Raw genomic sequence first — 14,131 nt, 5'->3', positions numbered from 1 at the left:
TGAAAATTCCTGCAGTTATTTCTACAAAACACATATGTCACATACCCTACTGTCCAGACCACGCAGTCACATCTGACAAAGAAAAGCCAGTTCGTGAATAAAAAAAAAGTAGGGGCGCGTGGGTGGCTCAGTCGGTTAAGCATCCGACTTCGCTCAGGTCATGATCTCACAGTCCGTGAGTTCGAGCCCTGCGTTGGGCTCTGTGCTGACAGCTCAGAGCCTGGAGCCTGCTTCGGATTCTGTGTCTCCCTCTCTCTCTGACCCTCCCCCACTCACACTCTGTCTCTCTCTCTCTCCTTCAAAAATAAAATAAACGTTAAAAAAAATTTTTTTTAAGTAAATATGAAGCAATTTAACTATCAAAACAATGAAAAGTGTAATGTTAATTATAACTTAACAGTTAACATGTGAACTTTTTAAGTTCAAAAGCTCTACCTACTCATTTTGGTGACACCCACATAATATAACATCCTCATTAAACATTAATGAAACATAAGAAGAAAGCTGCTTTTAACTTGTTAGTTCTTTATTTTTTCTCCTATGGAAATATTCTCCCACTATAATTCTCAGGCAAAAGAAGAAAATCTAATGATACCAAATGTATTTATGTAAAACTTATGGATAACCATGAAATCAAAACCAAAACCAAAAAAAAAAAAAAAACAAAACCCTTTATACTACTCTGTCTTTATAAGAAACATTTCCCAGTCTTAATATCTATTCCCATACTAAAGAGAAAGTATTTTCTAAACTTTGAATGTATGGCTGATACAGAAGAAATTCAAGAGCTTATTAAAAACATGCTTAAGTGACAAGTACTATAAAGATCTAATACTTGATGCAGAATATGAGACTTAAAGCATGCTCCATTATCACAAATAAAGATACCTTTATAATATACAAACTACTTTCAATCCATTAGATCTTAATTCTTACAATCCTGGGAGCTGGTGGGGAAGATTATAAACCCTCATTTTATAAGAGGAAATAATTATATAGTAGCAAAGTCACCTGTAAGGTCATATAGCTAGAAAGTGCTAAATCTAGACTCAACCCTGAATCTTCTGCACAAATCTTTTTTTTTTTTTTTTTTTTTTTTTTTTAAATTTTTTTTTAACGTTTATTTATTTTTGAGACAGAGACAGACAGAGCATGAACGGGGGAGGGTCAGATAGAGGGAGACACAGAATCTGAAACAGTCTTCTGCACAAATCTTATGCCATCTCTAACCACAGAACTAAATTAACAAGGACCAATCGTTACCTGTTCCGTAAGTAATATTGAAACATTGCTGTATTTCTTATTGGTTTCAGACCCCAATGAGGCCAGACGCAGTAAGAAAAGTAGTAAAGCTGTTTCCCAGATCAAAAACTCCCAATTATAAGCATCATTCAGGAAAGTTTTATGCCCTTGCAGAACCTATACAAAGAACCGACAAAAAGTTAGGTTTTTCATTTGTCTCAAAATCTGTAATTACTCCTTTACTCTAGCAATTTAAAAAGATTTACAAGTTACCAATATTTTATACTCAAAGCAGAATTTTAATACTCATATAAAGCCTTATCTATTTAACTAATCCCTACCTATTTCTCTAGGGTTCCTAGACTTTTTCCAGACAGCAAAGGAGGAAGTAGCAAAGGAGGAAAACATAGAAGTAAAATCAGACAAACACATTTCCAGCCTTTTAACCACTCATGTGCCCACTCACAATTATATGGTGACCGTTTTTCAAAGTGTTAAATTTGCATTATCACCAGTAGGCCTTCCTAAGACATGTGGCCCATCCTACTGGTATGACTCGAAAACCCTGAGGATCAATTCTTTACTCCATTTTAGGATCCAAGTAACAACAGCAGCAACAGCTACCATTTATCAAATGCCTATTATTACGTGTCAAGTTTGCTAGTAAAAGTTGTGTTTTTTGTTTGCTTCAAAATTTACTCAAGCCAGCTTGAGGTAAAGTGGAACACACTGGAAAATATACAGAGAATCCTCACAGAAACCAAATGCTGGCCTTTTGAAACCAGGGAGTCACAGCGCAGCTCCCCTCTCTGTCTCTCTTCCTCAAGGGCCATTTGGGCTCCCATCTCCACTCCTCTTAGTTAATTCTGTTGCTTTGCATGACACTTGTTTACTGCTCCCTGCAAGTTTGGCTCGCTCCAGCTTTGGTTTCCCATAACACCCTACTGGCCCCACTGACCCCTACTGACCCTCTCTTCTCCAAAGGCCACCAGTGATATCTCAGGTTTTCAGTCCTAATTTCTAAAATTTCTAAATTCTAATTTCTAAATTTCTAAATACGTTTGGCTTAGTCTGGGTCAGGTGTTCACCCCTGCCAATCAGTTATAACTAGAGTAGGAAAGTAACAGTTAGTAGCAACCTAGGCCCACCTCTTCAGCAGGGTGGTTTGTTGTGCGGCAATATATAACATACAAACCACAGCCAAGCGGCTATAAAATCAAACACAAAGAAAAACTCTTAAAACCAGCCAGAGAAGGGGTGCATGGGTGGCTCGGCTGGTTAATCGTCCAGCTCTTGGTTTCAGCTCAGCTCATGATCTCATGGTTCATGAGTTCGAGCCCCACATCGGGCTTTGCACTGATGGTGCGGGGCATGCTTGGGATTCTCTCACTCTGCCACTCCCACGCATGTTCTCTGTCTTTCAGAATAAGTAAATTTTAAAAATTGAAAGAAAAAAAAAATTAAAAAAAACACCAGAGAAAAAGGACATTACCTTTAAAAGAGCAGCAAATAAAACTAACAGCTGACTTCTCAAGATAAAACACAGAAATCAAAAGGTAACAGAATCCCAAAAGTATTGAAAGTAATTGGCAACCTAGAAATGCATACTCAGTGAAAACATCCTTTAAACAAGAAAGCGATAAAAGACATTTTCAAACATACTAGAACAGAATTCATAACCAGATTCTTCAAACAGGAAGAAAAAAATCCCAGAAAAAAACACAGAAATGCAAGAACTAATGAAAAGCAATGAAAAGGGTAAATGTGTAGGTAAATATAAATGAATAACTGAATACAAAAAATAATCATTATATCTTGTGGGTTTAAAACATATGTAAAATTTGGGGTGCCTGGCTAGCTCAGTCAGTAGATCATGCAACTCTTGATTTCAGGGTTGTAATTTGAGCCTCACATTGGGTGTGGAGCCTACTTAAAGAAATAAGTCAAATAAATACAGGAAAATATATGTAAAATTTTAAGTAAGGATACTAATAATGGGTGAATGGATAAATGAGATAAAGTGTTCTAAGGTCCTAGCATTATCAAGGAAGCAGAAATTAATACTTTATTAGACTATAATAAGCTAAGGATGTATGTTGCAATCTCTGAGGTAAAAGCACATATAACAAGTAGTGAAAGAACATATAACACGTTAACAAAGAGGATTAAATGGAATATTACAGAATACTTGATTCATAAAAGATGCCAAGAAAGGAGAGAGAAAGAAAATTTAACAGGTAGACCAAATAAGAAATAAACAGTATTTGTATTTGTGGTAATTACATTAAATGTAAATGAGCCAGACAATCTAAAACACTAAGACTGTGAAGCTGGATTAAGGAACAAACAACCAAAAAAAGGATATGCTGATTACAGAAGCCATGACTCAAATATGAAGACAAAATAAATGAAAGGGTGGACAAAGATATAATATGCAAAAACGAATCAAAAGACAGCTGGTGTGGTTAAATTAATATCAAATAGAGCAGACTTTAAGTTAAGAAACATTAGAATCAGAGACATTTCAAAAGGTCATGAAAGATTAAGCCTGACACTTTTCCAGGTTAAAAAAGACTAAAGAGGGGTGCCTGGGTGGCTCAGTTGGATAAGCATCTGACTCTTGATCTCAGCTCAGGTCTTGGATCCACCATCACAGTAGACGTGAACACACCTCTGTCAATGGTCGACAGAATAAGCAGACGAAAAAAACATGAGTAAGGATATAGAAGATGCCAGCAATGGAACAAATAAACTTGGACTAATTTACCTAGCGAGGACATTGCTCCCCAAGACAACAGAATACAAGTTCTTTCAAAGTGCTGATGGAGAGTTAATGAAACTGACCATATGCCAGATAATAAAGCAAGCCTCTACAAATTTCAAAGGAGTAAAGACATTCAGAATACGTTCTCTGAACACAGTAGAATTAAGTTAGAACTCAATAAATGGAACACTACAAGCTACGGCTATAACTTCTTATAATGAAGAAAGCACAGAAGTACCCCCTTACCCAAAAAAAAAAGGTACAGGGACCCATCAAAAGTATGCAGGAAGGGGCTTCAAGGGTCTCCCACTGGCCAAATCTGGGACAATTTAGACATCAGAATAAATAGAGTAAATAGATTATACCCAATAGATTTACCCAAATGGGTTATAATCTATTGGGTAAAAATCAGAATATATGAGTCCATAATGAAACCAAGAAGAAACAAAGGAAAGGTCAACCACAGAGTGACAACTAACAGATGTGGAAGTAAAGATGGTGTTAGAAAAATCACTATTTTGTAACCCTTGTGGTATCATAGCTTTATTATCAAAAACTGCCAATTAAAATTACAGTCATCTTAGAATCTTAAAGGATTCAGAATTATTTTATTCTGATTTCAAAAGTAAGTAAAATTAAGTATTCAAAATAGCATGCTGGTGCCTTGATCCTGAGAAATAAATTTCTGTCATACACACACACGCACACACACACACACACACACATCTAAAACAGATAGTGAACCTTATTAGAATTTCCATTTTTCATTACAACAGATATGAAATGTTTACCTGGGCACAACAAATGAAAGCAATGGAAAGTGTCAGTAAGAAGACTGAAGATACAACGACATCAACTGAGCGCTGTGGACCCCGTCTCTGTGGAGTGAGACATATAGGTTAATATTTAAGATTACACTTAGAGACAACAGTGGCCCTCAAATCATTCACATTCTGAGTTTTACAACATTAATGTGAAAATAAATGTTTATAAGGAGTTTCTAGCCCAGTATTTTAACATAGTTTGGACACGTTTAATTTTAAGCATTGAAATTCATGCTGTTCCAAGTTAAGGGTGTGAGTTATTCACAAATGTATTTTCAGCTAAAATATTTTCCAAAAAGTCAGAAAAAGATGCAATTTTCAACTTATCACTCTGCCCTAGGAATTTAGATTTTCTTTTCCCTTCCTAAGCTCTCATTTACTCCCCTCTAATACCTTAGCAGATAGATCATTTCCAATTTGCTGTCCAGCACGTCTGTCAGCCACTGATATGATCTGTCTGGTTCACAGAACTAACTACACTGCCCATTGAGTATCTGCTGCCAGAAATTTCAGTGAGCATGCTTTCTGCATATTCCTGCACATATTCCATCGTCAAATGAAACTCACCTTGAGAAAGGAGCGCAGTGATAACCATATCTTAATGTTCTCCACTTTTTTAAGTCTGAAATGAGGTATTTCATATTTCCTAGCCTTCCTGGCAGAAGTAATATGGCTGAAGAGTTTTGCAAATAAAAATCTCTAGAGGAGGTTTAAAAAAATCACAAAGTAAAATATACATGTTTGTCTCTGAGTATATGTTTATATAATTGTAAATAATATTCCCATATATTGGAAGCATATAAAAAATAATAAACGGATGAAATTCTAATCAGTGATCACTTAGACTAAGCTAATAGCTCATTATCCTGTTACTTCCAAATCATATTCTATAGTAATGTCTTTGTATATATGCCTTTGTAATATGGTACACTTGACATTCTCAAGGAATATTCTTTGGAGACCTTTGTGAATCCCCGACCTCACAAACAAAATTGTTTACCTGAATTCTGGTTTAGTTCCAAATTAAATTTCCATTCAAAATCACATTTTTTTTGGACATGAAGACATATCAAGTCTCCAATTCTTCATTCTTACCGAAATTCAATACATTTATTTCTCACTTAACCATTGTCTACGGAAACATTTTCACTTTGAGAATTACTACATATGTTATGGGCAAACAAGTGCAGTATTGAGACACAGGTGCTATGCAGTCAGCTAGGCTCACTCTCTGCCTAAGCCACTTATTCCTACCCGTTAGCTCAGCGAAATCTCAGATTACAACATGTTATTTGTGATTAATCGATATCACAAGTGTTAAACCCACAAACACCAAAAGTTTGCTCATCAATCCTTCATTGTCCACATTAACTTCTGGAGAGAGAACAAATCAATAGAACAAAAACAACTCAGTGGAATATCATATACAAAAGCAGAGGCGAGAAACTTAATTTGCTACTGACCTGTTTATATGTTCTTTCCGCCACACACATCATGAAAAAAAAAATCCAAGTAAGACACAATCGTTCAAAAAAATTAATCATAGACAAAATAATAATAGGTGTAACAGGTGGTGCCCCACAAAAGAGAGTCATGATCTCCTCAGCTGAAATAGACTTTAGCTGGTCAAAACTCTTCTCACGGAAAAGTCGATGTAAAAAAGGGAAAAATGCTAATCCAATGGTGACGACATTTCCCAGCATCTGATAACCTACTCCTTGCTGATATGCATTAACCTGGGAATTAATTTAAAACGTCGCATCGTTATTACACAGTTAAATGGAGTTATGAAGCAGTTTTTATCAACTACTATTTAGATTATTAAAACCTAAATCTGTTTCGAATCTAAAAGAAGTCCAAAGAAAAATGACGTATAGATTTATGACTCTTAGATTTTATTAAAAATTAGGCTTAGATAAGGAACATTCATAGAGTATACCTGAATAACTGATCATGTTCAGAGAACTTTGTAATAAAAAAAAATATATACTACCAAGTAAAGCCACTAACCACAAAAATTAAAAATATATATATATTCATGTTTCAAAAGCTGAGTCAGTGCTTTGATCACTGAATACAGCCAATGAACAGCTGATCATAAACAGGTTTTTCAAAAAAGCTGAAAACTTATGAAATCTTACTCTGCTCATGATGATGCCACTTATTTCCAACACAGACATATCCATCTTTTTGCACTCATTCCCTTCCCAGATTATTGCACTAACTCGATCAGAGGCAGGACTTGAGTTCTGAAGCCAGAATAAGTGGTTCTAAAAAGAAAAATATAAAACTATTTTCATCCACCCTTCTTTCTTCCCTCAGTTGGATTTTCTCCCCATTGTCCAGCTCCCAGGCCACAGTTGCCAGTGTTAGACCTCATCATTCTATTCTCTCCTTCACAGAGCTCAATACCAATGACAAACCTCCATCATGCTGATCTCTGGTCCTTTTTTCTTCACTAAGATATTTTCTTACCTAGAGAGAGGCTAAATGTCTTCTGTAATGATGGAAACTAGGATTCCATGATCTCCAAGGTGGCCTGGCTTCCCTCTCTAAATGTGTGGAAGGGAGGATAAGCTTGGTGTATTCATGGCATGTTAAGAAGGAAAGTATTTCTAGAGCAGCACGACTATACTGGAGGTAGCAGGAAATTAGCTAGGAGAGCTGCTAATAGGCCTTACAAGTTGCATGAATAACTGAGGAGTTAAGCCTTTCTCTGGTCTAATCAGGACACAGAAAAGCATAAAAAGCTCAAGAGGACAGGGGTGCCTGGTGGCTCAGTAGGTTAAGTGTCCGACTCTTGGTTTTGGCTCGGGTCACGATCTCACGGTTCGTGGGTTTGAGCCCCAGGTCGGGCTCTGCGCTGACAGTGTGGAGCCCGCTCGGGATACTCTTTCTCTCCCTCTCTCTCTGCCCCTCCCCTGCTCATGCTCTCAATCTCAAAATAAATAAATAAACATAAGAAAGAAAGAAACAAACAAACAAGCAAATAATCCCAATGGAGGAGGGAAAGCAATTAAAGGATTTTAAGGGGAATGCCATCATTCCAGCTGCAGCATGGAAAAGCAAAGGGAGCAGGCCCACAGAAGCTGCTATAATGATCCAGATAGCAGCCAATGATGGTCCACCCCAAGCAGGGGAGACACAAGTAGACAGACACAGATATTCAGTGGAGTCAAGAGGACATATTAGTAACACACTAGAGAGGGTGGGGTCAAGAACCACTCCAAGGATGGGGCACCTGGGTGGTTGAGTCGGTTAGGCATCCAACTCTTGGTTTTGGCTCAGGTCATGATTTCATGAGTCCGTGAGTTTGAGCCCCACATTGGGTTCTGTGCTGGTGGCACAGAGTCCGCTTGGGATTCTTTCTCTCGCCCTCTCTCTCTGCTCCTCCCCGACTCACGCTGTCTCTGTCTCTCTCAAAAGTAAATAAACTTAAAAAAAACAAAAAAAGTAAATAAACTTAAAAAAAAAAAAAAAAAAAGAACTACTCCAAGGTTTCTGCCTTAGGCGGTCAGTGGTGGCATTCAAAAATATGGGGATAAAGGAAGAACAGGATGGATAGGGTAATTGGGAAATGATGAATTCCTTTTGATATGGTTTCATGTTACCTAATTATGCTTATATATGCCTTAAAATTATACTGAAAATCCCAAAAGTGCAAAGGAGGTCAAGATTATCAGGATGTCATGTATAACTACTGAGGGCTAATGTAATTTAGATGAATCTTCAGACTAAATGTAAATAATATTTAGATTCAAACTTTGACAGCAAAATTGAAAGAAGCTTAAAGCTTTAATAAGAAAATGTATGTTGTTTCTGGTTAGTTTTAAAAAATTGTAGGGGCGCCTGGGTGGCGCAGTCGGTTAAGCGTCCGACTTCAGCCAGGTCACGATCTCACGGTCCATGAGTTCGAGCCCCGCGTCAGGCTCTGGGCTGATGGCTCAGAGCCTGGAGCCTATTTCTGATTCTGTGTCTCCCTCTCTCTCTGCCCCTCCCCCGTTCATGCTATGTCTCTCTCTGTCCCAAAAATAAATAAAAAACGTTGAAAAAAAAAAATTAAAAAAAAAAAAAAAAAATTGTATACATTTAATGAAGCAAGATTTTTTTATGAAAATGTGTAACCTAAATCAATGGTATCCTAGAATCAAGAAAATTCAATGATTAAACAAATGAATATCCAGAATCCAGTATTTGTAGATCACTGTGGAAATATTTAGCCTAAAGAACAACAAAAAAAGGAAGAATCATGATCATTGTCACCAAACATCTGAAATGTTGATTTGAGAATCACTTCTTAACCATTCAATCTATCCAGCAGTGGAGAAAGCTCTCTCATGAAGTTAACAATCACTCTGGCTCCAGAAGTACTTACACAGAGGCCACTGATAATCTGATGGCAATACTAATAATAATACTAACATTTATTAGGTGCTTACCCTTTGCCAGACATTGTGCTAAGCACTTTATATTATCTCATTAGATATATCACAATAGTCCCAAGAAGGAGTAACGATGATTACCATGTAAGAATTCCTACATTGGTTGGAAGGTTCAAATACCTTCTAAGGAATCTCCAATTCCAGGTTCTCTGATTTTATGATATTAATATAAGACCTAAAATTAAAAGCACCACTGGGTTTATACATTACTAGAGAAGCAAGTAATGCCATTTCTTAGTAATTCACACATCACGCTGCGATGTCGCTGAAAATATGAGGTTGATATACCATTCAAACACCACTCTGCTCACATAAAATGAACATTAAGGATCATTCTAAGGAAAATAATAAGAAAAAGTGTTATGAAGAACAATTCATGTTAGGGCAATTCCAGAGTACCTGCCCCTGAGTTCTAATTCCAACGTCTTCACTTACAAATTATGCTCGATTTCCTCATCTCTACATTAGGGATAATAACAGTATCTACCTCATTCAATTATTGTAAAGCCAAACGAGATAATACGGCCCCTGGCATGTGTAGGTATACAGTAAATATTGGCTACCGTCACCTTTACAGACCTGCTGAAAAACATCTTCTTTGGGATCACGCTTGGTCCCTGAATGGAGGGTGTTCACATGGGCCCCCTCACTGTCACTGGTGACAGATGACCGGCACTCTGGGCCATGCAGCAGGTCGTCCCATAGCATATCCTCGGTCTCTGAGTCATGGCGGGTGCTTTCTGAGTCTCTTCTGGACATGGTCAGGCTTCGAGAGCCACCACTCATGCCAGACCTAGAGCCCTTTAAAGGGAAACAGAAAAACAAAACTATTTTTTTCATTCATTTTTAAAAGCAATCATATATCTGAAACAAAATTAAAGCAAGATATCTGTGGTGATGGTTGGCAAGCTCCCGTAAACTTACCCCCAAATATTCACCTGTTCATAAGGCTTCACATAACAATAATACATTTTAAGATATAAATGTTGAACCCTGTGTGACTCTCTAACAAGCAGGGCTGTAAAAGGACTCCCTCTAAGAACTGACTGCCAAATCATAAGGCTGTTTGACTGGAATGCCCTGGATAACAGTGACCTCTGCAAGCCCCTCCGGAGGGCCTACCCTGGAAAGGTATGGCAGAGCCTTCTGACATTCCCAAAATGTCCCCTACTCTAAATACAGTGAGCGTGACTGCAGATCTAGTCGTGTCCCGGGGCCCGGCCAACCACGGAAAGGACAGTCAGGCTGAGCAGAGGCTGCGCGGTGCAGCTCGCCTGCAGCATAAACAGAAACACGAATGTTTTCCCACGCCCCCAACTGCCTTGTCAATCAAAACAAAAACCACCTACCACCATCTGCCCCGTCCCCCTCTGAATTATAATATTCCAAATATACAATATCTTATTAGCTGCATGATGAGATTTGCTGCTCGTCTCTCAGGGGTCCTTTCTCAAAAATTTATCTTCATCAGCATCAGTGCCACTTACAAAGGAATGATACTTAAGAATAAACTCTATATTCCAAGTAAATATGAGGGAGCCTTCTTGTCATCTGGGGATTGAGGAAGCTCTTGCCTGCCAAGCATCAGATCACCTATGATACTTTCAAGATCAGAGTCAAAGTGAAACAGAGCTCCTTCTCTTCGTGGGGGTGAGCAGCCAGAGAGGTAGACAGACAATTGACGGCAGGGGAGGCCAGGAAAATAGAACCACTACGTCAGGACAATCAATAAAAAAAGCAGTGGGTAAACTTATCACACTCAGGAATACACCCTGAACAATGACCTCTCAGAAGGATACATTACCTGACTGAAGGCTGCCGATTCAAACTCTGATTCAGCCAGACTATCTGAATCCCGTGCGATGTGACACCACTTGGTGGTGGTTTTCTTTACCTGCCAAAAATCAAGCGAATAAACAATAGGAAAACATGTCAAATATCTTGTTAGCATTCAGTGATTTAGGAGTTAATACCTATACTTTTACAAACTAAAAATTACCTGAGTGTTTAGGTGCCTAGAAAGTATTGACTTTCTATTCTTAACTTCACAGCCGTTGTCACTTGAGGCCCCTTCCACACTCCTGCGCAACATCATCATCTGTGTCCGGGCTTCACCGTCCTCCTCACTTGACAGATCATCTGAAATCCCATTACCCAGATGCCTAAAAGCCTCCTACAAAGAGAACAGCAATTTCTCCCCAGGGGACAGCCCAAAATACTCTAGTAAGCGGCATGTGTAAAAACAAAAAAACAGGTAAAAACTAAGAAATGGTAAAGGTAACCCAAAACTGAACAAACCTTTATCTTACTTGGTATCAATAAAGAAAACTCTCTTGGCACTAAGCAGCCTAAACGGTGAGGCAGTATTATGTAGAGAAGTTGGAAACGCAGGCGTGAGTCTGAATCGGAGCCCTTCGACTTCCTGGCCACGTAACCTGAGGCAAGTAACTGAATCTCTGGGGCTCCTTTTCCTCAGAGGAAAAGGGATGATAATAAAAGCACCTATCTCACAGAGCTACTGAAACAACTGGATGACTTACTACACGTAAAGCACTTAGAATAGTGTCTGGTTGCAGGAATGACTCAAACAGATTAGCTGTTTTTGTAATTACTAAATGCCACAGTCTAACAAGTGAGAAGATATTTCAAGACTATAAAATGTAGTTTTAGAGATAAAACATCTGTGCTAAAGCTAGAAAATAGCTTCCCAAACCCTACTATATTATCATTGCATCTCTGGAATATGACACAGGAGCCTCTACACACAGATCCGTTGATGAAATTGACCAGCCTACTCCTAAGGCTGGGTCAGTAGCCTATCAAATAACAAGGTCTAGTCCCAGAAATTAAAAGAAAAAAACTACAGTCTTCGCGTGTTACTCTCCTTTTCATGTCCTGTGGTTTTACATTTCACTTATTTGTTAAGACAAATTACACAAACCTGTTAGTATCTATTTGATACCTCTAGCAGAATCTAAGAATAGGAACATTTTATGCAGGAAAGAAAAGATTTTGCTATATATACTCATCTAAATCTTACCCTATGGCACTTTTCTCCATCTGAAAATTTTGCTTTCTCTTTTGTTTGCCACATTCTAATCTCTGGTCGACATTGTCTCTTCTTAATGATAGGATGCAGACAACTTGGGTCATTATCAGTTCCAGTTCCTTTGTTACATATTAATTTCACTCTTTTAATCCTAATTTTAGAAAAGGAAAACAAAGATTACTAGCATGAACTATCTTTCATGAAATCACTCTCTTCTGAAGAATGTAATACACCTGACCCTTGCACAGGTTTGAACTACAGGTTCCACTTATTCATAGACTTTTCAAAAAATACAGTACAGTATTATAAATGTATTTCCTCTTCCTTATCATTTTCTTAATAACATTCCTTTTTCTTTACCTTACTTTATTGTAATACAGTATATAATACATACAACATACACAATATATGCTTATTAACTATGTTATTAGTAAGGCTTCTAGTCAACAGGTACCTTTAACCACAGGCCAACTGTGTATTATTCTGGAAATCAAGAAAATGCAGAAATCCTATTTTTCAGTCTTCTAGCTTGCCTAAGCGTATAGGAAGCCAGAATACAGGTATCGCTAGTCTCCAAAGACTCATCACTATTAATTTTGAGAGTAAGCCTCCTCTTTTCAGTTTTGCAAGCAGGTAGCTTCAGTCTTCTCCACTTTCCCTCTCAAACACAGTGCCAATGCCTACCTCACATCACCCGTTTATGCCACTTCCTAGAATGTCTTCCCCTCACCTGTCCCTCAAAGCCCAGCAATTCTTGGCTCCTTCATGACTCCTGCTGATTACTTCACCCCTGAATTACTCTGTCTGCTCAACTACATGGCCTCTCGTCAGCACATAATCACTTATAGTATTTTTACACTGCTGTGACTGTATCATACTCATATCTTCCTATTTAGACAATAAAATCACTGAGAAAGGGGATGCCCAGTGCCCAGCACAACGTTCAACACAAAGAACCCAACACTTCAACTGAAGAGTGTAACCTGTCTTTAGCAAAGTAGGGGAATATACAAGTGTCCCCCCCCACTTTTCTACAGTCCACATTGTGCCACTTAGCTTTTATGGAAGACTTACATTAACACCTGTCATGTTAACCAAAAGAAACCTGAGGAGGATTTTTGCTTTTGCGAACAAAGGTGTAAAGTGAAACTAGCACTCAGTATTTGTTTCACCGCGAGCCATTATGGGAGCAGCACGCCTACAAGCTGCCGGCCAGCCGCAAGAGAGGCCCCTGAGGGCCCCGTCCCTGGGAACTACACTCAGCATCTCAGCATCAAGCCGCCAGAGCTTCGAACTGTGTCCGTGAGCATCTGTGCTTCATCTCAATCCACTAGTAAGATGTGTCCTAAGGTATCAGAAAAGCCTAAGAGAGGCTATTTGGTGGGGGGGGTGGGGGGGGGTCTGAGAAGGCTCAAAAGTTTCTCTGCAGAAATTAATGGTAATTGCTTCTTCACTTTATTCCATTTTGACCCATGAAAGGTTTCAAAGAATACTCTGCTTTCGGAAAGTGGGGGAAATGTGCACTTCATCTTCAAAAAAAGGAACCACAAGGGGCACCTGGATGGCTCAGTCGGTTAAGTGTCCGACTTCGGCTCAGGTCATGATCTCATGGTCCATGAGTTCGAGCCCTGCATCGGGCTCTGTGCTGACAGCTCAGAGCCTGGAGCCTGCTTCGGATTCTGTGTCTCCCTCTCTGCCCTTCCCCTACCCACACTCTGTGTGTGTGTCTCTCTCTCTCAAAAATAAATAAACATTTAAAAAAAAAAATAAAGGAACTGCAAAAGAACTTTGTTTTTGAGTCATAATCATT

General features: G+C 38.5%; 1 protein-coding gene across 14 annotated transcripts in view; it reads right to left on the bottom strand.

Moving 5' to 3' along the window:
* The window catches only part of PHTF1 (putative homeodomain transcription factor 1), a 90,082-nt gene that overhangs the window by 33,047 nt on the left and 42,904 nt on the right, over positions 1-14,131 (bottom strand). For all 14 annotated transcript variants that reach the window (XR_013557420.2, XR_013557422.2, XR_013557424.2 and 11 more), the window contains 9 exons: positions 12,313-12,472; positions 11,272-11,445; positions 11,077-11,166; positions 9,852-10,073; positions 6,972-7,100; positions 6,294-6,566; positions 5,398-5,529; positions 4,798-4,884; positions 1,264-1,419 (listed from right to left, as the gene is read on the bottom strand). Coding sequence is in view for 4 of the 14 variants with exons in the window: in XM_078451539.1 (XP_078307665.1) it covers positions 1,264-1,419; positions 4,798-4,884; positions 5,398-5,529; positions 6,294-6,566; positions 6,972-7,100; positions 9,852-10,073; positions 11,077-11,166; positions 11,272-11,445; positions 12,313-12,472 (1,423 nt within the window). In the remaining 10 variants the exon portion in view is untranslated. The remainder of the gene's footprint in view (positions 1-1,263; positions 1,420-4,797; positions 4,885-5,397; positions 5,530-6,293; positions 6,567-6,971; positions 7,101-9,851; positions 10,074-11,076; positions 11,167-11,271; positions 11,446-12,312; positions 12,473-14,131) is intronic.

The sequence above is a fragment of the Panthera onca genome, chromosome C1, assembly GCF_046562875.1.
Source record: "Panthera onca isolate mPanOnc1 chromosome C1, mPanOnc1 haplotype 2, whole genome shotgun sequence".
Taxonomy (NCBI): domain Eukaryota; kingdom Metazoa; phylum Chordata; class Mammalia; order Carnivora; family Felidae; genus Panthera; species Panthera onca.
Note: the sequence above shows the minus strand (reverse complement) of the source record. Positions and strands in the feature narration are given on the sequence as shown.